This window comes from Balaenoptera borealis (assembly GCF_965194805.1).
Source record: "Balaenoptera borealis genome assembly, chromosome: 9".
NCBI classification, from domain to species: domain Eukaryota; kingdom Metazoa; phylum Chordata; class Mammalia; order Artiodactyla; family Balaenopteridae; genus Balaenoptera; species Balaenoptera borealis.
This window is the reverse complement of record NC_138873.1, coordinates 17,336,272-17,359,843: the sequence shown is the minus strand read 5'-3', so window position 1 is coordinate 17,359,843 and position 23,572 is coordinate 17,336,272. Positions and strand designations below refer to the sequence as shown.

Sequence of the window (23,572 nt, the reverse complement as noted above, 5' to 3'; positions counted from 1 at the left end):
GGGTGAGTAGCTGGGAACCTTGGTTGATATCTTGAAACACTGCTAGGATTAGGATGGAGAAATATTTTGAGACATTTGAGACATTGAGAGATATTGGAGAAGAAATATTATATTAGCACTTATTTATGACACATTATAAGACCTAGTGACCTCTTAACTTTGGGGATAAGTGAATGACCCTGAGAATGTTGGCACAGATCAAATGGGTTGATGCTAATCTCTGGACTACTGGAATCCAGAATGAAAGTTTGGTGGGGATGGAGAGTTTGGACTGAATATGTAGGAAGAATAGGCATAGGCATTTGTCTGCAGCTAAGGAGATGAATAAAGAGTTTTAAGAGTTATCAAAATATAAGTTAAGGGCTACAAAGTTTTTCGGTAATGGGCCATGTGTTCAGTATTCTCAGGTTTGTAAGTCATGTGAATTTTTATTGATAACACTCTTTAGGTATTACCTGCCAGTTCTTCTTTTTCTTTTATTTTTTAATATTTATTTATTTAGGCTGCTCCAGGTCTTAGCTGTGGCTCACGGGATCTTTAGTTGCGGCATGTGGGCTTCTTAGTTGCGGCACGCATGCGGGATCTAGTTCCCCAACCAGGGATCGAACCCGGGCTGCCTTCATTGGGAGCATGGAGTCTTACCCACTGGACCACCAAGGATGTCCCTACCTGCCAGTTCTTAAAAATGTGGAATTTTGGCAGCATCACCAAGAAAGAATTTAATCAACACTAGCACTATAACACTGAATGGTGATAAGCATGATGCCTTCAGTTTGATCAGGTCACCAGGACATCCAAATATCACTTAACAGTCGCACTGGGCTTCCCGGGTGGCGCAGTGGTTGAGAGTCCGCCTGCCAGTGCAGGGGACAGGGGTTCGAGCCCTGGTCCGGGAAGATCCCACATGCTGCGGAGCAACTAAGCCCGTGCGCCACAACTACTGAGCCTGTGCTCTAGAGCCCACGAGCCACAACTACTGAGCCTGCGTGCCTAGAGCCCATGCTCTGCAACAAGAGAAGCCACCGTGGCGCAGTGGTTGAGAATCTGCCTGCCAATGCAGGGGACATGGGTTCGAGCCCTGGTCTGGGAAGATCCCACATGCCACGGAGCAACTGGGCCCGTGAGCCACAATTACTGAGCCTGCGCGTCTGGAGACTGTGCTCCGCAACAAGAGAGGCCGCGATGGTGAGAGGCCCGCGCACCGCGATGAAGAGTGGTCCCCACTTGCCACAACTGGAGAAAGCCCTCGCACAGAAACGAAGACTCAACACAGTCATAAATAAATAAATAAATAAAAAGAACGTGAATTTCTTTAAAAAAAAAAAAAAAGAGAAGCCACCGCAATGAGAAGCCCGCTTGCCGCAACTAGAGAAAGCCCACGCACAGCAACGAAGACCCAACGCAGCCAAAAGTTAAAAAATTAAAACAAAACCAAAAACAACACAGTCGCACTGCCCTCAGGAGCAGTCCTTGGAAATGAACTGGATTCAAGTGCACGTCTAACTCCATGTACACCACACCTCCTGACTCTCTGCTAAAGCCAGGGTAGAATATAATTTTCATAAAACGTAGCAAACTCAAATGTTATGCAAAATTTAATTGACATCATAACCAGAAATTTCAGGATTGTTCTAAGATCAATATATTCTTTTCCAGGTTTCTAAGAATATCATAGATCACGTTTTCCCCCCAATCAGATTTTGATGGGTCCAGTGCCTGCGAATGCTCATATCCTCATGAGTACGGGCCAGAGGCAGCCAGAGAAAGCGCAAAGTGTGATTCATACTCATCAAAATCTGTGAATCTGGTCTGAAATTCTGACTTCATTTCCACCCAACTAGCTCACTCTGCTGTTCTTTCCAAATCTGTGATTCGATTAAGCTCAGGCAGTTTGGAAAGGAGAAATGAGTTGAGTCTAAAATTGTCATCTGCTAAATCCTCATGTCCATTTTAAGTGTGAATCTGCACTTGAAGTTTTTAGAACAAACTGTCAACATTCTAGTCTTTTCCCTGCATTTTTCAAGTTCTGAATGTTCCTGTGAAATGTTCTTTTTAAGCCACCGATAGCCCAGCAAATGGGATCTTTCAAAGCCTTTAATTCCAGAGAGACCTTATACTAAGCACACAGTTTAGTAAATCCCTTCAACAAATTTCCATGACTTAATTATATGACTGCATTAAAATACAGCCATACTTGGCTTTTCTGTCCAGTAATAATAAGCATTCATGTTTCTTTTTTTTTTTAAATTAATTAATTACTTTACTTTTTGGCTGTGTTGGGTCTTCGTTTCTGTGCAAGGGCTTCCTCTAGTTGCGGCAAGCAGAGGCCACTCTTCATCGCGGTGCACGGGCCTCTCACTATCGCGGCCTCTCTTGTTGCGGAGCACAGGCTCCAGGCGCGTAGGCTCAGTAGTTGTGGCTCACGGGCCCAGTTGCTCCGCGGCATGTGGGATCTTCCCAGACCAGGGCTCGAACCCGTGTCCCCTGCATTGGCAGGCAGATTCTCAACCACTGCGCCACCAGGGAAGCCCAGCATTCATGTTTCTTGATTTTATGTTGTATACTTAGCACCTAGCACAGCACCTGGAATGCCATAGGTGTTCAGTAAGTATTATTTGAATTAATGAAGTATCCCATTAGGTGCTGATGATTGAAGAACATAATTTTATAGGTCTGATCACTTTCTTCATCACACCTGACAATCATTGTGATGTGAAAGATGCCAGCACACACTCTCCCCACGAGGAGGCCTTTTCATTCCATTTTGTTGTAGCTACTCCTCTCCATGGCCTGTAAACTGAATTTGTTCATATTTAAACCAAGCTGTTCAAATCCCTTCCCAGCACACACCCAGCAGATAATTAGGGATAACTAGTTCATGCATAAGATTTTGGTAATAACATTTTTGTTAAAGATCTCAAGCTTTTCGTATCCTGGGGTCAAGCAGGCTGCACTGAGCCTGAGGGAGGAAGAGGAGAAGGAAAAAATGCTTCTGTTGTGGCTTTAAATCATTTCAACCACAGATGAGATTTCCGCCAGGAGAGCAGGGACCACAAGAAGAGAAAAACGCAGGGAGAGCCTTTGGGGAGCATCTGCATTTAGGGGTAAGCTGAGGAGGAGGGTGAGGGTCCCAAGGAGACCCATGTGCACTGAGCTCTAGAATGGACTCGAAAGTGGGAGGACCCCTAGGGTGCAGCCCGAGAGACAAACTCCACCAATGACTTTCAAACTTTTGGCCACAGATTCACTGGAAGATGTATTTTACATTGTGATCAGGTACAGTTATACACACACATAACTGAAAAAAATGTTGCAGGAAACAGTCCTGTTTCTTCATGGGATGTATGCCAACATTTTCTATTCTGTTCTGTGCTCTTCTGTGCTATGCAATGTTGTTTAAACAAATGCTGGTCTCAAATGTCACAGAATATCTTAGGACTGTGTGGTGACTTAGGACTGTGTCAACCCAGAAACCAGAAGTGAATCAGCAGTAGCCATACTTTTTAGACTCTGAAGGTTAGTGGAGGGCAGTGGGCACTACGGTGGCTCCCTTGTGGTGTCACTGATCTACCTTGCTAGCGTGAAGTGGTGCCTGGACCCCCAGCAAGTCCAGGTCCTGCCAGGTCTCCGTCGTCTTCTGGGGGTCCTGAGCCATCTGAAGAACTCCAGCTTCTCTTGTAGGTCACCGATGGCATCAAGGTTGGAGTTGATGGGAAGCAGATGTGGATTTGCGTGGGCTCTGTAACTTGTGGCAAGCGGGCTCTCTCGTTGAGGTGCGTGAGTTCAGGAGTTGTGGTGCGCGGGCTTAGTTGCCCCATGGCATGTGGGAAGGGATCCCAGTTCCCTGATCAGGGATTGAACCCATGTCCTCTGCATTGGAAGGCGGATTCTTTACCACTGGACCACCAGAGAAGTCCCGCCTTTATTATTTTTTTAATTTTTAATTTTATTTATTTATTTTTTGACCACACCTGGAACTTCCCCGACCAGGGATGGAACCTTCGCCCCCTGCAGTGGAAGTGCGGAGTCTTAACCACTGGACTGCCAGGGAAATTCCTGAAGACCACTGCCTTTGGAAGCAGCTGCTGAGAGAGTGCTGGGAAGGAGGGGGTGGCCAATACTGGCAGCTTGTGAGGCTCTTCATGCTTCAGGAAGGGATTTATGTTAACTGGACACCACTGATGCATGATAGTGGGGACCACGGGCACCAAGATCATATTTGCCAAAGCAAGAGTTAGACATGGGCTCCGGCAACTTCTGGGTGTTTTGGAGGGAGGAGAGTGGAAGATGTGAAATCAGCCCTCCTCCAGCCACCTGCCATGTGGGTGTGCCCCCAGAGCCCTCTCTCACCACCAGTATGACTTAATTTGTCCCTCTGGTGTATGTTTTTGGTTGTTATGTGTAAAAAACTTTCCTGAGACAAACTGTATTTCAGCTCAAACCATCTGCAGAAATGCTGAGAGAGATACCTCAGAGAAATATATCTGAGATCAGTTATTACATATTCAATGAATTTCTCCAGGATGATATGGCAGGATGGGATGACAGAGCTGGTGCAAACAATGACGTCTCACGGATTCGGTGAGGCTGAACAAGGAAACCGGAATTAAAGTCTTGTTTATGGTAGTAGCAACTTCACCTGAAAGGTTGCTGGAAGTGTTTATCACCTCAAAATCTTTACACAAGCTAATTAAGAGTGAGAACACATTGTGAAGTCATTCAAGAAATCAGTTAGGCTTTATTGTATTGTAGTGATTTCTTTTAGTGGATTTATCTGGTAGGGGACTGATGTAAATATTTATATATATGAATATATCTTCATCCCTCTCCCAAACAATAGTGAGCAGTGGAAATAAAACATATAATTTATATTTCATAAAATATATCATGTATATACTTACTATTATAGACAGAAAAGGTAGAGATGTGTGAAATAAATGAGCCAGAGTCCTGTTCCCTTTCTTCCCCTCAACTTTGGGAATTCAGAGCAATGCATTGAGTTTTCCCTTAGGGCTCTGTCTTTATAGATAGATAAAATAGCAGGACCACGAGTTCATTTGCATTCATTTGCATGTAATCTGCATACAGCAGTACAGATTACATTGTGTCTTCTGGTGTTTTCAGAGAAGTTTTTTTCTTTTTCTTTTTTTCCACTTAAGCTTTGTCAAGATATTCTAAAGCATAAATGACATCTGGGGAAAGAAGAGAGCATAAACAAAAAAAGTAATGATACAAATGCCTCTGTTTTCATAGTACTTTTAGTTTTCACATTTTCCAGAGACAGAAGTACATTGGGATGAAAATTCAGAAATACTATTAAATCAGTTGTTGAGAGAACAATGCTCTGTTTCTTTTCTCCTTAATTGTAACAGCAGTTCACCCGATCTGAATTGTTTGGTACAATGCCCCTTATCTCTATATTTTTATGTTGGTTGTATAAAAAAGATGGGTGGAAAAAAAAAAAAAAAAGATGGGTGTTTGGTATAAATGTGTGCTGTGGCTTCATGGGAAAATTATACAAGTTAGTCTTCCATTGAGCTGACACTGGTAGTGGGACCCAGATTTAAGTTAAGTTCATATTAAGTGAAATGGATGGTCATATGGAAAAATGCTGTGACCTGGTTTTGTAATAAGAAACGGGAAGAGAGCTTGAATTTGCATGTATCTTTTTTTTTTTTGGTAGAGAGTGATGGGAAAATTCTTGTAAAAAAGTTTATGCGACACAAAATTTCACAATTTACTTTAAAAAGGCTATTTTGAGGAAATAAGATTTTTCTGAGTTCCTAAACACAGAACTAATATTGCTTCGGCCTAATGCATACGAACCAAAGGGGGAAAATAAGCGAAACAGATTAGACAAGTAATACACTCTACAACAGAAACTTTTAACACCTTAAAAGAAAAAAAAGTTAAAAAGAAATCTGTTTCAGTATTTTAATGTATTATAATAAATATCGAAATTTATGAAGTCATACTATATATTTAGAAGTTTATTTTGTAACATCAATGCCTCTTGGCATTAGCATTGTGTGGTGTTCAGTCGGACATGAACTTCACATCCCCAAAAAAAGATGTTAGAGGTGTGGTGCTATTGAAACATCAACCTGCATTATTAAATTCCCTAGGGGCTAATGTTGCAAATATTTTAATAGAAGTAAATATTTTTACTGAATAGGTTTGTACTATATCAAGTAGGAACAAGTTGGACAGAAAAGATGCAGGGGTCTCCAGACAGTCCTGAAAAAGCATGGATTTGGAGTGGGTGAAGAGAAAATCATCATGTGGCTCCTTGGTTCCATGTGATTGGGATGGAAAAAAATTCCTTTCTGTGCATGGCAGACAAGACCTACTTAAAACACACACACACACACACACACACACACGCTTTAAAAAATTATTTTGCCTTTCTTGGCATTTAAATGATCAAGACTGATGAAAGTGGTAATTATGGGGACTCACTGCACATCTGGAAAGCGATTTGAAAAAACATAGAGGCAGCTGTGCCACCGTGTTCTAAATTATTATTTGCTGAGCATCAAGTGAGGAATGGTTATTGCAGAGTGTGAAATGTTTGCTGTCTTTGGCCTGAGTTGAGTTGAACAGCTGCTTCTTCCTCATGAGCAACAGATATTTCCCAGGCCCTCAAATATTTGGGGAGTTCCGAGTGATTGGGAGTGAGGAATAGGAATGAAACTGTTTCACTATTAGGAAAAAAAGTTTGACCAGAAGCCTGGAAACTTTAGAAGTGAACAGTTGGCTTTGAAGGTGTCCCAGGATATATGAGAGAGGAGAGAGAAAGGAAAGAAAGCAATTTGAACAAAGCTATATAAACTATCATTTTTATAATTTTTTTCAGGTGGCCTTGACTAGCCCAAAAAAGTAGTAGTTGGTTGTGATAAGTCATACAGTTCATAAACTTGAAAGCTGATTATTTTTGAGAAGCCAGCCATCAAGATTGGAGTGTCTTGGCTTGGTCAATATAACTCTTAGTGCCTCTGTGAATAAGAGAGAGTGGGAGAGGGAGAGAGAGAGAGGTTAATTTCCATTAAGAACAGCAAGCCATAGGGAAATGTGTGGATATAGCCCCTCTCACAAGTTCATTCAGGTATTAGAAGATACAGATTTTGTATTTGGTCAAAGGTGGCAGGTATGTTTCATTTCCTGGAGGGATGAAGGCAGAAGTTTCTTGATGAGGATGGCATCATACTCTCGAGAGACTAAGACAATTCTAAAGAGCCCACGATCTTCCAGGAGCCCCAGTTGCTGTGGAGAGTGGCAGAATCAGGGCAATAACTCATGAAGATGGGTTCTCAGGTAACACTGTTGCAAGTCCTGTCCTTTCTACCTTCCAACACACACTCATCTTTCCCAGTGTATACTGGACGAGGGAGCTAAGGAAACTTGATGCTCTTGAAGAGAAGTGGGATGGTGAGGGCGCTGTGTCTTTGAGGTGTAAGCAAACATCCTGGGTCAGTAGAAGGCAGATACCCGGACATTAAAGGTAGCCAGTTCCCTTTGTCCTAGGAACTGTCCAGATGCTTCTCTCTGGCCGAGGCAGCGGTGGTCCGGAGCCCTTGCCTCACTGGGCACTGTGCTGTCATAGTCCTGGTCGTTGGCTGGAACAGATGCTCCCATGGGAGCAGCCCTTCTGCCCTCGCTCTTTCCTAAAGTTTCTTCCAGTACTTTCTCTTGGTGTTGGGGGTGGCATGGGGGCTGGGGGAGCCGCCACTGTGGGGGCTGCCTGTCCTCTCTGGCTCCTCTGGTCCTCCCCGTCGGCAGGCCTCAGCCCCCTTCTCCACTGGGCTGGTAAGTTTGGGGTTTATTTGTAGAATGGGTGATGTGTGTGGCACGGATCATTCTTAGGGGAGAGAGACCCGGTCTGATCTCTGTTTTGCAAGGTCACTTTGGTGACTGGATCCAAGGCAGATGAGGCCAAATGGGGAAGGAGAGAAGAAGACCGGTCAGGAGGTTGTAGATTTCCATGTTGTGGCCCATGGGGCATGTGCTGTTGAGTTGAGACGAGTCAGGGCAGACCTCAGGATCGTAATCCGATTTATGATGCAATTTGTCAGGAGCCTCACCTCTGCTAAAGGCAGTAAAGCAAAGACTGGTAGACTGATCCCCTCTCGGAGGCTAGCAGCAGACTTCCATTTTACTCCTTCTTATTTTCCCTACTGGAAACTTGACAAACATTTTTTTTGAGGGGGCTAAGCTCCTGCCACCTCTACTGTGTCCATCCAGCCTGTTGTCTCAGAGGGGAGGGACTGACTTTTGCCCAGACACGTTCAAACATCTTAGTGTTCTTGTAAAGAGCTTCCCATCCCTAGCTCTGTACTGGGGACTTTGAGGCAATTACCTCAAACAGAGAACATTTTATTGGTAACAAAGGAAGAATCTTTTCTAAAAAAAATCATTTCTTTCAATTCTGTTTCCCCACTCGGTCAGTTTTGTGAACTTGGTGAATGCAGAAGTGGGCTAGAGATGGTCACTTGCTCTGACCCACGCATCCTGACCAGGGCCTTGAGGTCTTCAGCAGAAAGCCTTTAAAAAAAAAAAATTAATTAATTAGTTAATTAGGCTGCATTGGGTCTTCACTGCTGCGTGCGGACTTTCTCTACTTGCGGTGAGCGGGGGCTACTCTTCATTGCATTGCAGGGGCTTCTCACTGCGGTGGCTTCTCTTGTTGCGGAGCACGGGCTCTAGGCGCACGGGCCTCAGTAGTTGCGGCACGTGGGCTCTAGAGCGCAGGCTCAGTAGTTGTGGTGCATGGGCTTAGTTGCTCCGTGGCGTGTGGGATCTTCCCGGACCAGGGCTCGAACCCATGTCCCCTGCATTGGCAGGCAGATTCTTAACCATTGCGCCACCAGGGAAGTCCCAGCAGAAAGGCTTTTGAAGAACTCTTTTTTCTTTTTTGTATATACTGTAATTTTATTTCAATAGCACAAACGAAGTTAGCGTGAAGGAAATTTAAATGAAACAGTACGGTATAAATAGCAGAGAACCAAAAACTCTAAAAAAGGAAGTACATCTAAAGCATGAGAATTCAACATTCATTGGTATTTCATCTTCAGTTTTGATTGACACTTGATGTTTACAAATTTTGAAGCAAACTTTGAGATCATGATGACTATTCTGAAGAGATTTCCGCACGAGCACTGAAGAACTCTTCATTCCCAAAGCCTGTCTGCGTCTAAGCGTGCTTTGCAGGCTTAGACACTTGCGCTAAGGGTGGTGTGCTGGCATTAACTACGCGACAGGGCTGGCCAGTGGTCTGTCACAGGGAAAATGTGTGTGCACTTCTTCGGTTGTCTAAGAGTTGTGTTTTCCCTGGTTATCTTGGTAAAATCCTTTTCCTTGGTTGTCTTGGTAGGGTCTTTTATTCATACCAAAGAAAGAACGTGTTGGGAGGTGAAAAGGGGCAGGGGAGATGCTTCTCTGAAGGAATGAATGAATGAATGAATGGACACAATGGCATAACCTACAAATGTATACAGCATTGCTGTCATCCTCTGTGTGTGTGTTCAAACATGTATTTAGGAATCAGTTCCCATAAAGGAAGACTACAATCTGAAACATTATTTGTAGTGAATATTATTAGCTAAGTAAATTGAGCACTTAATATGTGCCAGGAGGACTGTGAAGGACCAAGCCCTGAGTGTGTCACGTTACTTCATCACTCCTCACGGGGAGGTATCCCAGCGTTGCCAGAGATTAGGAAACATGCTTAAGGCTGCCGAACCAGAAGTGGCCGCAGAGCTGGATGTGAACTTGGGGGTGTGGGCTCCGGAGCAGCTTCTGGGCCCGTCCCTCAGTGGAGACACAGATATGTTTCCTAATTTATTTAGGTGAATTTGTTCTCTTGCATCTGTACTTGAATGATGTAGGGAATAAGAGTTCCCACTTTTCTGAGGGTCTCATGGGAGGTGTGGTTCAGGTGTGTCCCAGATGCAGCATTCCCTGTTGGCTTCTGAATTCTCAGCTTCCCATCAGAATTCCCAGGAGTGGTGTCCTGGCATCTGGGTTACTCAAACGCTTCCCCAGAGGTTCTGATGCAGCCACCGACTGGACTTTAGGGTGCCTCGCACTGACACAGTGGTTTTCCCAGGGGTTTCTTGGCCCTGCAAGGCAGGCAGGGATGTGGGTTAAAACTGTGGCTTTGGCATCAGACAGTCCTGAGTTGGAGGCCTGGCTTCTTTGCTTGGTAGCCGTGCAATCCTTGGGCTGTCACTCGGCTTTTTTGAGCTGCTGTTTGTCCATCTATACACAGTGAGGAAAATAGGTCCTGTGTCCCAGGGCTGTCCTCAGCATTAGGAGATGTCGCGTGTAAAATTTAGCCTGGCACACGTACACCACTGAAAAAATGCCAGCTGTTATTAGTATAAGTGCGGCATAGAGGAAGACTAGATGATGTGGGGCGTTTGCAGGTGGACTGATCGCCTTTGTTCTCTTCCTGTTTCGTCCCCCTGCCCTCCTCACCCTCAGGACGGCTCCCTGGGAAACATCGATGACCTGGCGCAACAGTATGCAGATTATTACAATACGTGTTTTTCCGACGTGTGCGAGAGGATGGAGGAGCTGCGGAAACGGCGGGTTTCCCAGGACCTGGATGTGGTGAGTGGGGCACTGGGGATATGTTCTTGCCCAGCCGGGCTGCTCCTGGTCCAGCGCCCCCTCCTTCAGCCCTCTCATGGTTGTGCGTGCATTATTACTCTGCAGGCTGCTGCACTAGTTTGAGATAAAAAATTCAGACCCTGAAAGGATTAACCCAGGTCTGTGGCTGTCAGACTGAATGAGTATTAGTTGGGGCAATAATGATCAACTTTTTATGTTCATTAAAAGATTGCATTTGAATTTTAATTTTTTTTAGCTTAAGGGGAAAGGATGTTTTTACTGTTGGCCGGTATACACTACATTTTTAATGACTCTAAGCCAAAAGGAGGTCTAGGCTAGTTCTTTCCTTGTCTCCTTCCTTCTTTGTTTTCTTCTTTTTGTTTTAAACAAAATAAAATTTAAAGAAACCACCCTAATTTCTCACCTAGCAATAACCACATTGGTGTTTTAGCAAGTCTCCGTTCCGTGTTTTTCTGGGCATTTTTACATCAGCAATGTAATTCTTGCTTTTTTACTTAACATTTTATTATATAGTTCTTCCATGTTGCTAAGACCTCTTTGTAATCACCATTTTTCATGATTTTACCAAGATAACCAAGGAAGACACAACTCTTCTCTCAGGTGCATTGAAATTCATTTGGCTGTTTTATAAAGACTTTTATGTGTATGATTAGTGGAGCATTTGAAGTTCCATGTGATAAACAGTAAATACAGAGCTTAGGTCTATATAATCTATATGTGTGCTGGCATTTCCATGTAGTACATTTACTAGAAAGTATCTTACCAAAACTTCTGCATTTATTAATTTAAATTTGCTATATAGGTCTTGGGTTCATTTTGGTTCAGTGCTTCTCAAATTGTTCCGTTTCATTGTGGTGACCTTAAGACCATTTTAGGAATGAGAGGCAGAAGAAAAGGCTCAACACTCCGTGTTTCCTTATCTGGACCAGCTCCTTTTTAAGCTCTTTTATGTATTAGGGGACTACGTGGATCTTTTCTGAGTAACAGTACCTCTGCCTTTAAAAAAATGTTTGAAAACTACTGATTCAATTGAATCCTTATTTATTTTGTGACTTTCCATAAATCTACTTCGAGTAAGATGAAAAAATTAGTAACTCGAAACAGATAATTCTTTTATTAATAATTCCTTTTATGTTTGAAAAAACCGATTGGATAAGGGACCCACCAAGTAGTTTAGGCACCGCTGCTGCATATTCCATAAGTAGACATCATTCACTTCCACTCTAAGTAAGATGCTGGTGCTCTTATGCAGTTTCATTTCTTTGCTTAACTCAGTCCGTGTAAAGATTTCTTATATCATAACTGTTCTTTTTGTTCACTGATTTAGTGTTCAACATGGGTGGGAGTTAGTATAATGGAATCGATTGAGGCTGAGAAGCATCCGTTGGGGGCAGAAAGCCATCACCCCAGGAGCCTGACACCCTGGCCCAGGCAGGCACATGGGCGTCATTGTTGCCAAGGGCTTCTTTCCTGTAACTTTGTCCCCTGGCATGCGTGAAGGGGGGTGGGGAGGGGCATTATTTCCTTCCTTTTAAGAAAGTATTCTCATGTGGCAAAAGACTGTTAAATTAATTAGGCTCTCCTGTTGGGGCACAGTTAGTGCCTTTTTTTTTGGCAAGATTGCAGCCAAACAACAACTTCGTTATTGCACTGAGTTCTTGAATGTTGCGATTTTGATCTGGAATAATAGCATACTCTGTGGCTTCCTTGGACATTTCACCATGCAAGGAAATGATGGCTGTGAATTGACAGATGATCCTTGATACGACACCCAACTGCTCTTCCCCAAATTCTAGCCTGTTAAGAGTTGGGGTTACCATAGTCATTCCCCAGTGTTTGGGAACCTTGGAAAGCACCTTCTTGGTAGGAAAGAAGCCTGCCTGGAGGTGGAATAAATAACTTCTTCCCATTTAGACAGATGGGCCTAATTTGGTGTGCTCTGTTCCAGAGCTTTTGCAAAAGACAGTGTGGGGAGAAAACACCGCATGAGCTAAATTACTTCTCATCAAAGGTGCAGGAATGTGGTGGTGGATACAGTTGATGGGAGCTAGCTGGAAACTCTCTTCATCCTTTAAACTGTAGTTAGTGAGAGAAGTAAGATCCCAAGTCAGCGCATTCAAGTTCCCGTTCTATGAGATTCCAGGCAAGTATTGAAGACCAAGTTAGATGCCATGTGGTTCACATCCTTCACACAGCTCAGGAGTCCAGAAGTTAGAGGTTGTTTCAGGTCATCGTTCAGGCCGTGCTTGCAACACTGGCGACTTAGGAAAAGTTCCCTCTCACGGTGGTTAGCTCATCACAGATTGAGTCCTGATGGGAACTTATTTTCTTGAAAAGCTGCAACTTTCAGTCCGTAATGCTACTTTTTTTTTTTTTTCGTAACGCCACTTTTTATTGCATCAGAATTTACCTGTATTTCTAGATTGTGAATTCTGCCTTCGGACAAGTAGGCAAACTTCTTCCGTGCTAGGCTTTTGGGGCAGCTTGGGGTCGGAGGACCTGCAGCTTAATACTTGTTTTCTGTGCTAGTGAGCAGCCCTGGCAAAAGCAGAAGTGAGGGACTTCCCTGGTGGTCCAGTGGTTAGGCCTCTGTGCTTCCCCTGCAGGGGGCACGGGTTTGCTCTCTGGCTAGGGAACTAAGATCCTGCATGTGGTGCAGCTTGGCCAAAAAGGAAAAAATAAATAAAAAAAGCGGAAAGGAAAAATTAAAAAAAGCAGAAGTGAGATGACTTGGAGAGGAAATAATCCACCGAAAGCACTAAGAGGAAATAGTAACATGTTAGGAGCATAAAACAATTTATAGGGAAAACAATAGCATTAAGTTTGTTGTATCTGCTGTAGAAAAAGTCATTAGAGACAGCTTTGAGGGCAGAGAGTTTGGGGTGATGGTTTAAATTGGTTTTATGGGTTTGTTTCATTTCACATCCTATGGGTGAATTTGGGAGATTGAAGAAATGTTCTATAGACAGAATAGATATTTAGATATTTATGTTTGGCTTTAAAAAGTCCAAAAATGCAGTGTCCTTAAGAGCTAATTACATGTCAGCTGGAGAACAAACAAGCCAAAAAGTCACCCTGCCCACAGAGATGCTTGACTTAACCCTGAAAAATAAAAGGTTTTGATAATTATGTTAGTAATTAACTTTTGGGACTGGATATCAAGCTACTTCTCCAGGACCTAATCACCTGGCCCCTGACTGGAATAAAGCCCGTACTTGATAAAGTGTTTTGGGGGCCAGTTAGTTTAGACGAAGGTAACAGAGAGAGTACAGATGGGTGAAAATTCAACAGCATAAGCACGGATTATGATTGAGATTATAACTATCATGAGTGTTTCTATTTAGCACCAAGTGGGCCCTAAAGGAACCGTGTGTTTGGACCACAGCCCTTGCCTCTGCTGGGGATTAGGTCGTTAGTGGTTGGGAACAGCAGGGAAGTTGCCCATATTTCCATACATTTGGGCACATCCCTGAGCACTGTGTGTTTTTTTGGCTGTGAGAAGCTGCATTTGGAAATGGCAGCAGCTTTCCAAGTCCATAATGGGCCCACGTCTAGCGATGCTAAGTCTGACATCTGTCAAAGTGACACCATGGCCAGGAGAGGGACACATGCAAGGCAGCGGCAGCCTCTTATTAGCGGCCATGTCAGCTTCCTCGGCATCTTTGCGGCTGAGTCTGCTTGGATGTTGGCAGAAACAAGTTTGTACAGTGGTTGCTGTATCATAGCCTTGACAGAGAAGTCACCACTTACAGGATCTCTGTGCCACTTACAGGTGACTTACAGTTTGTGCCACACTGTTAACACATCTGTGTGGGCCTCAAGAGCCAGGAGCCCAGGCAGGACTCACCCAGGTCTTTGAGGACTGGGACTGTTACATATTATCACAGAGAAATGTGATATCAGAACCATTGCCGATGGTGTAGGAATGATTCTGTGGCATAATTATTGTTCCTAGCAATTTTCGTAATTTAATCTTTTGAGGTATAATTCTGGACAAAGACAGAGGCGCTAAGAGTGGTGTCTGGCGTGACTAGAGGTGATTCTTGGGGCTTCTTCAGACCCTACCTCTCCCACCCCACGCCCAAGCTGGAGTCCTGGCCTCGGCGATTGTCACAGTGGCAAAAGGGTGTGAGAAACATGATGGAAGGAGACTGGGGGAGTCAGGAAGACTTGGGATCAAATTCTGGCTGTTGTACTTATCTGGCAAGTTGTGTAACCTTTCTAAGCTTCAGTTTCCCCATCTATAAAATGGGGTAAAAATATCTCATAAAGTTGTTAAAAGGATTAAATGAGAAAACTGCTATAAAGTATACCTGGTCCCTCATTTTAAGTGACCTATAACTGTTCATTTCTCTTCCTTCCTTTCTATTCCTGCATCAAAAACTCCTGTCATGATGCAGGAGTATCTTTTATTTGTACTTCATTAATATTTATTCACCTGAGTGCAGAGGTTTCTTTTAGCTTTTATTTTGGGAAATTTCAAACATATATAAACAGCATACTATAACAAACTTCCTGTGCCTCTTACCCAGCTTCAACAGTTACCGGCATCCTGCCATTCTCACTTCATCTTTACTCTTCACGACTGCTTTTTTAAAAAAATTTATTTATTTTTATTTATTTATTTCTGGCTGAATTGGGTATTCGTTGCTGTGCGCGGGCTTCTCATGCGGTGGCTTCTTTTGTTGCGGGGCATGGGCTCTAGAGCGCAGGCTCAGTAGTTGTGACACTTGGGTTCTAGAGCGCAAGCTCAGTAGTTGTGGCACATGGGCTTAGTTGCTCTGTGGCTTGTGGGATCTTCCCAGACCAGGGCTCGAACCTGTATCCCCTGCACTGGCAGGCAGATTCTTAACCACTGCGCCACCAGGGAAGCCCCTTCATGCCTGCTTAATTATTATTTTTTAAAAGTTCTTTGTGAGGTAAAATTTACATATTGAAATGCTTGCATCTTAGCTATCCAGTTTTGTCAAGTGGATATAGGCATGTTATCCACACCCCAGCGTGATGTAGGGCACCCCACAAAGTTCCCTCATGTCCCTTCCCAGTAAATCCTAGTTTGAGGACAGGGATTTTTGTCAGTCTGTTTTGGTCCTTTCTGTATTCCAGCATGGAGAACAGTGCATGGGACATAATAGGTGCTCAGTAAGTATTTGTTGAATTCATTTGTGTATGTAATTATTTAAAACTATTAAATGAGCCTCAAGCATCTGAGATGCTGTCATTCCAGAAATACAGATAAAGATGTGTTCCCCATCCACAAAGATGTCACAGTTTAGTGGGGGCTTTAGACAAGTAAGCAGACTTTTTGTTGTTGTTGTTGGCCACGCTGCGCAGCTTGTGAAATCTTAGTTCCCTGATCAGGGATCAAACCCCGGCCCACAGCAGTGAAAGTGCCAAGTCCTAACCACTGGACTGGCAGGGAATTCCCTAATCGGACTATTAAAATGCCGTGCAGGAGTACACAAGAGAGCCTCTGATCCAGTTTAGGAAAATCAAAGAAGGCTTCCTGGAGGAGGTGATACCCAAGCCCAACTGTAAGGAAACACAGATGATTAATCTGGTTGGGGAGCGAGGTGTAGACAGTGCAGAGTAATTTAAGGCAGAGGTCACAGTTAGTGAAAAGGTCAAAAATGAGAGAGAAAATGTGGCTTTTATGGGCCACTGAGGGAAGTTTACTAGGGCTGGGACCTAAGGCATAAACAGGTGTGCAGAGAAAAGATACATGCTGTCCTTTCACAGGTCCTTGGATCATTGATGATGTAAAAAGATAGAACGTTGCTCTGATTCATCACCATTCACAAGACAAAACAAAAATAATTGCCATTTCGCAATAGTTGACCAGCTGGGCCAAGGTGACCTTGTGGCTTTCCTCAGTCATGCAGACTAGTCCAGTCTCCGTGGGGGGTTTTGTTTTGTTTTATTGACTGCTCTTCTTTTGTTATTTGCTAGAGACTGCAAAGCCTGTGGAAAACAGGTTTCCTGTACCTTTGAGCTCCCTGAATATTCAAGAAAAGATATTCAAGAAAAGATAAGGGTTGCCTCCACCTCAGTGCTTAGGGAACACTGGCTGCCCCAGGAGGCTACCTGAATTCTTATTCTCACCCCCAGGATAAATATGTGAGCTATGTTGCAAATTGTCCTGACTTTAAATATTCAACTGCTAAATGCTAAAGCCCAACTGTTGCACCAGGGCATTTGCTTTTGTTTTGTTTCATTTTGTCTTAATGGACATTATTTGCTAGCTTTGGGCTACTGTTGATTTGCAGATTGCAGTCAGAAACGGTGGGCATTAGACAGTGAGTCTGAACCACATTCTGCTGTGGGATTTACACACTTGATGTCAAAATACACTGAGGCTTTATGTCTCAAGCCAGATGGTAATACAGTTCTCTGCTTGGGCTCCTCTCAGACAAAGTCCCATTTGTAGTCAAATGCCCAGTCCCAACTTAGCATTTTTTTGTTCATTGCACCACGTTAACATGGACATAAATATAAATAGGTCTCTGGGCTGCCAGATTTGATCTTGGCATCCCGTACCTCTCATAATTAAGATTTCTATTATACTTAGGATCAATTTAGGTATGCTTCCGTCCTCTTAAACTTAGAGACCTTTGTAGACTGCTCATACCATTATGGAAACGGACAGATTAGATGTGCTATGTGTGATAGAATAGTTGAGCCGTCTTCATCAGACTTTTCAAATAGGAATCAACAACATCAGCTTCTTTTTCTGGTTTTGGTCCTGAGCATTCAGAAATGACTGATTTTTGTTTGTTTGCATTTATAAACACAATGTGCCCAGGGGATTAAACACCAAAATAGGATTCTGCTCAAAATATGAATGCTTGCCAGAAAGGGAAAAAAGTCTGAGCTTTGTAGTTGTTTTCATTTACATACAACTGAGAGCATTCCTAGATGTTAATCAAATTAACAGTAATTGGGGAGAAAAGCCAAGAAATTAAAGAGGCCACTTTTTGATGGCAGAATCTGGGCTTGGAGGGGAAAGGAGTGTCTCTGTTTTTGGAATCGGGATCTTTCAAAGTTAAGTGAGGCCCAGGCCAGGTGCATTTTGAAGCCCTGGAATATTAAAACCAGGTTACCAAAAGTATAGTGTGATCTCAATGTTTACATTTAACAATTAAACACTTTTAACGTGGAAGATTACAGTGTAATTTATTTATGCTAATCACAAGCTAATTATAGGCTATTTAAATATGCTAATTTGTGGCACACTAGAGGCAGTATGGTCTTGACTTGAGACAAAATGTAAAGGAGTGTGATGAATGTTTCCTTATTTTCAGGCCCTAAGAATGGGTTTCTGTAGCTGTATCTACAATGTTATTTGATGATATTGTCAAAGGTCTAAGTTTCAGATCCTCGGCAAAGACTGAGTGGCCCAGGCCAAGTGGTCCACCTGTCCTGTAAGGCCCAGCTTGGTTGAAATGGCAAGGGTTGGGTCTGGAGTGGGATTACGCAGATGCGTGCAGGGCCCCGGGCAGGAGGTCACCTGGAGCAGGGTTGAGTCTTCTCTGGTGTCAGCACACACAACTGACATTGGCCTTCTGACCTTATAGGTCCACATTGCGTGATCAGGGTAATATGGCTGTAGACTAGGTCCATATTTTATTTTATTTTATTTGTTTTTAGCCACTGCGGGACCTTAGTTCCCCAACCTGGGATTGAACCTGGGCCCCGGAAGTGAAAGTGCCAAGCCCTAACCACTGGACTGCCAGGGAATTCACTAGACTAGGTCCATATTTTAGAAGGATCTCTCACCACAGCTCCTGTGAACCAATTGAAATGACTAAGGACAGAAAGAATTGGGCCCCGGAACACCAAGTATATTGACTGGACCTTTCTCTGGCCACCTGTTTTGAGAAGATCATTACACCGGTTTCAGCAGTAGTTTTTGATTTGGAGCTGCCTTTTTTTTTTTTTTCAGTTTGGAAGTTTCAAGAATTTTATTTCAAACAGAAGAAAACAAGATGGTAAAATGTTGAGCTGCTTTGTTCTATGCAGTTGGTTCAGTTGGTTCTTCTGACTTTTCAACCATTTGGTGTTTGGAAGGACACAGAGTAACTTGGTGACTGGAAAATACATCTTAGTAACTTCAGAGCATGTCTGTTGCCTTTCCTTTAAAGTCTCACTGTATTACTCGAAAAAGGACATCACATTCTAGTTTTTTGCCCTCCCCCCCCCCCCATCCCCCATGTCAACCTTTGTTTTAGAAGTGGAGGCTTAATTGATCAACTGTAGAAATGGTCTTAGAGTTTGGGTTCAGGAGTAAACCAATTTCTCTGTCTTTGGTTATTCTGAGGTTTGTGCATAAATCATTTATTTCTAAGGGATAGTTTGAGAGACTTTCTGCAATTATTTAGACTATGAAGATGTTCAGAATTGGTGCTACAGCAAATGTCATCTGTCTCATGGGCCCCAGCAGAAGCTGATGGAACTTAATCAAAAATAAATCAAGGGTATGTCCAAACCAGATTGGAAGCACATCATGAATATTCGTGAACATCTGGATGTGTTTGTGGGAGTGTATGTTATTTTTTAATGTGTGCGATAACAGAGACATGGCTTCTTAACAAAGATGCCAAGAGGAAGACAGATTTCCAGCTGTGATTTCAAAGGGTATTTTTGTTTGTGTGTGGATATCCTTTCTCCTTGGGGTGTGGGTTTCACTTCTCCAAGATACTCCTTTGATCTCTTTCATCTTTTGGAATCTGTTTTGATATTTTATCTGAATTCTTCATTGGAGTCAGTTACTTGACTCATGAAGATTAAAACTTTCTTTCTAAAGGAGAATTTTAGCTTAAGTAAAAACTCACTATTTAGTGTTTCTGATGAATCTTTTAAATGCTGGTGATTTTCTGATAATTATCAATGAAGCTATTTTGCATCGTTGATCACCAGTATAGCCTAACATGTGTAAAACTCAGGGTACTTTATCTGCCTCACTACCTAAAATACTGCCAGTAACTAGAAAGGAAGGGTAAAGTGTGAGGAGGCCATAATAATGATGCTGATTAATTATTGTAATAATGACATTTTAAAAGTACATTGGGGGCTTCCCTGGTGGCACAGTGGTTAAGAATCCACCTGCCAGTGCAGGGGACACGGGTTCGAGCCCTGGTCCAGGAAGATCCCACATGCCACGGAGCAACTAAGCCTGTGCGCCACAACTACTGAGCCTGCACTCTAGAACCCACGAGCCACAACTACTGAGCCCACATGCCACAACTACTGAAGCCCGCGTGCCTAGAGCCCGTGCTCCGCAACAAGAGGAGCCACCACAATGAGAAGCCCGCGCACCGCAAGGAAGAGTAGCCCCCACTCGCTGCAACTAGAGAGAGCCCACACACAGCAATGAAGACCCAATGCAGCCAAAAATAAATTAATTAAATAAATAAAATTTAAATATAATAAAATAAAATAAAAAATAAAAAGTACATTGGAGTTTATGAGACATCCACATGTACTACCTTATTTAGTTTTAATACCCTTATGAGATGGGTATTAGTAATCTTATGATTTCATTTGGGCAGAGGCAGAAAATAATGCTCCCAAAGAGAGGCCAAATAACTTGGTAGGGAAGCTGCGTCGCCCACCTGTCTGGACATTTACTGCTTGGGACCTGCCTGGAACCTCGGTTTGGGCACTGCCAGATGGGGATGACAGGGCTGCTTCATCAGATGTTGTAAAGGTTAGATAAGATAATGTTTGTAGAGCACCAGGAAGAGTTCCTGGGTACATGCTAGGGCTCAGTGAATATTTATAATAAGTATTATTTATAATAGGAATACTAAATAAGTAGGACTTATTAAAAATCTAATAGCTGGTAGGTATCAGAGATGGAATTTGAAACCAGGAGGTCAGAACCCCCCTCTGAACTCCCCCAGGCCACTCACTAACCTTGCATTTTTACTCTCAGGAGATTCCTCCCAAAGCAGCCCTCCCCCCTCCCCCCGCCTCCTCCCCACCTCGCCTCCCCCGCCTCCTCCTCCCCCACCCCGCCTCCTCCTCCCCCACCCCCACCTCCTCCTCCCACACCCACCTCCTCCTCCCCCCCCACCTCCTCCCCCCACCCTCCTCCCCGCCTCCTCCTCCCCCACTCCTCCCCAGGGAGTAAATCTTGATTTACAGATTACGTGTTTGTGTAATATAAATGTGTGATATTATAAACAATAATATAATATAAAGTAATTTTTATTATACAAATTACAATAATACACTCATTATAAATTTTTTTTTTAAAAAACCTCACAAGAATTCCTTAAAGTAGAAGTTTAAAGTCTCCTAATCCTTACCAAGGATAACAATTCTAAACAGTTGGGTTTTAAGTAGCTTCCTGGAGTTTCCAATTTTCTATTTGTTCATTCTTCATCTCTTCTTTCTCTCTTTACATACACACAAATACACACTCACAAATGAACGTACGTGACACTCACAAATGAACATACATGATGTTTTACCTACGACAGAGTAGAAGCAGTAAATTAAAAGAGGGCTGACTCATTGCTAGAGACAGTCATCTGATAGTGGTAGGAAGTGTTCATAAATGGAGACACAGAAAATTTAAAAAGTAAATAGAACTCAAGAATCTCGACAGTCTGGACTATTTAGAAGAGGGGCCAAAAACGTTGTAAATTAAAAAGAATCTGTTACATTATATTCCCTACATTGTTACAGAACACAAGGGGTAATAGACGTTTCAAGAATTCCATTAAAGAAGGTAAAATAACATGAAAGGTAAAATAATAAAGAAAGTAAATAAAGTTAAATAAAACATTTTGCTGTTTTACCTGTATCCTTTTCTTGAAAATTTAGTTCAACAGAATATTACAGGGTTCTAAATATTGTAATTTTAGTGTATTATGTAATAACTATTTTAGAGGTAGCTAAATGATGGCACGTATTATTCTTCCTGAAAGTGAATACAGGGAACTGGTAAAAACAGCAAAGTAAAAACAATATTTAATGGTTTTCTGGCGTGTCTCAGTAACGTAGGTGGTGTCATGGGGGAGTTTTTAGTCACAGAAAATATAAGCCTCATTTCAGGAAGTTCATGTTGCAATAGAAGAAGACATCCAAGGATAAGATTCTGTTAGTCATATTCATAAGTGGGTGATACATAGAGATCTGCTTACAGCAAATTCTAGTATCCATCCGTTCACCTGGAGATGCGTTAAGCATTAGGACAATAGAAAAGGTAAAGGTGGTGATGCTTGTTGGTTGGAAAGCTTAGCTGAATTGTTCTGGAGGAGCAGGTGCCTCAGGCTAGGGTCGGGACTCTACAACCTAAAAGCAAGCACAAGGCTGGTTTCTGAATAATTGGACAAGAACTTGTACAATTGCTCAGCTTATTCTGTGCCATGACCTAGATCAACACAAGGAAACAGCTAAGGTTTGGATGAATTTAACAGGGCTGGACTTATAAGGGCACTTATAGTTAGAATGATAATGCTGACTACAGTAATAACCAAGATTTTATATATATATATATATTTTTTCGAGTAGGTATCTTCTTTTAATTAAATACCACAGTTGATTGTGTTCTTTGTAAAGCGTTTATTGAATACCTAACATGTGAAAGCGCATAGTACATATTATCTCCCTTCAGAACACTCCCATAGGGCTTTGTAAAATGATTTTTTTTTTTTGAGATGTAACTCACATACCATAAAATTCACTCTTTTAAGTGTACGGTTCCCTGGTTTTAGTGTATTCCCAAGGTTGTGCAGTCTGTACCACAGTCTACTTAAGAATCCCACAGTACTTCGTGTTCTGTCTTTCACCTTTCTATAGTGAGTGTATAATAAATACATTCTTCACTACTGCATTTCTGTGGCTAGAACAGTTCCCAGCATGTACTAGATGATCAATAAATAACTGTGAAATGAATGAATGAATGAATGAATGACAATGACAGTGGCATTTTGAACATCTTTGAATTTCTGTCCTCAAAAAGTGAGGCTTTCTTATTACTCTCTTAGTGTTTAAAATAAGCATAAATAAGAAACTTTTTAAAGCAAGAAAGTTTTGGAAAGTATAATTCTGGGGAAAAGTGCCTTTATTACAAGAATGAATCCATTGACTAATAAAAACATAAAATATATTAAGAGGTTCAAACTTCTGATTAGAGGAGAAAAGTCTCCCAATGAAAGTATATTTGATAATAAAAAAAGTCTTTTCCTGCTTTAAAATTTGCTTATGTAAACCTATGTTTTAGTATGGTTCTAAGGGATAGGCTGCTGTCTTAAAATGGGTATCTAAATGTGAAAACCCAGGATCCAATGAGGATGATCTTTGTAAAAACTGGAGTACAATAGAAAAATGTATTTGGTACCCGCATCTTTTCCAAACTGACTTCCTAGCGCCCTCACCTCCCCCACTGTGTATTGCTTGTGAGGTCCATACCTCTCCAAGGCAGCAGCTTGCCCTTTCTTCCTCCCTCCCTCCCTCCCTCCCTCCCTTCCTTCCTTCCCCTTCCTCTTCCCCTTCCTCCCTCCCTCCCTTCCTTCCATTTACCACAAGTGAGAGCCTGTTGTATGGTCACATGGAACTGCAGAATAGTGGACAGGGAACCAGTAATAAGGCAGGTGTTGGAAGCTTGGGTGAGGACCCAAGAAAGAACCAACACTAGCTCTTCATAGACTTGGAACAGATGGTTGATTCTGTCCCTAGCGTAGCTGGACCAAAAGCCCCTAGTTTACAGACCTTCCTGCCAATGAGCAGATGCTCAAATGAGGGGTCGCTCCTCCTGCCTCTTGTCTCTCCTCCCCCTCTCTTTTCCTCGTTGTGCTGCACACCCTGAAAATGGGGCACAGGGAGGCCCCTCTCTTAGGCCTGCCTGTTCCTTCAGCCCTGGCATTCTCGTCCTCACCTCCTGCCTGAGATCACCCTGTGGTCATGTGTGGGTGAGTGTTTACGTGTGTGT

General features: G+C 42.7%; 1 protein-coding gene across 3 annotated transcripts in view; it reads left to right on the top strand.

Moving 5' to 3' along the window:
• SASH1 (SAM and SH3 domain containing 1) overlaps positions 1-23,572 on the top strand; it is a 250,699-nt gene that overhangs the window by 92,632 nt on the left and 134,495 nt on the right. For all 3 annotated transcript variants that reach the window (XM_082405434.1, XM_082405433.1, XM_082405435.1), the window contains exon 2: positions 10,483-10,611. In XM_082405434.1, the coding sequence (XP_082261560.1) occupies positions 10,483-10,611 (129 nt within the window). The remainder of the gene's footprint in view (positions 1-10,482; positions 10,612-23,572) is intronic.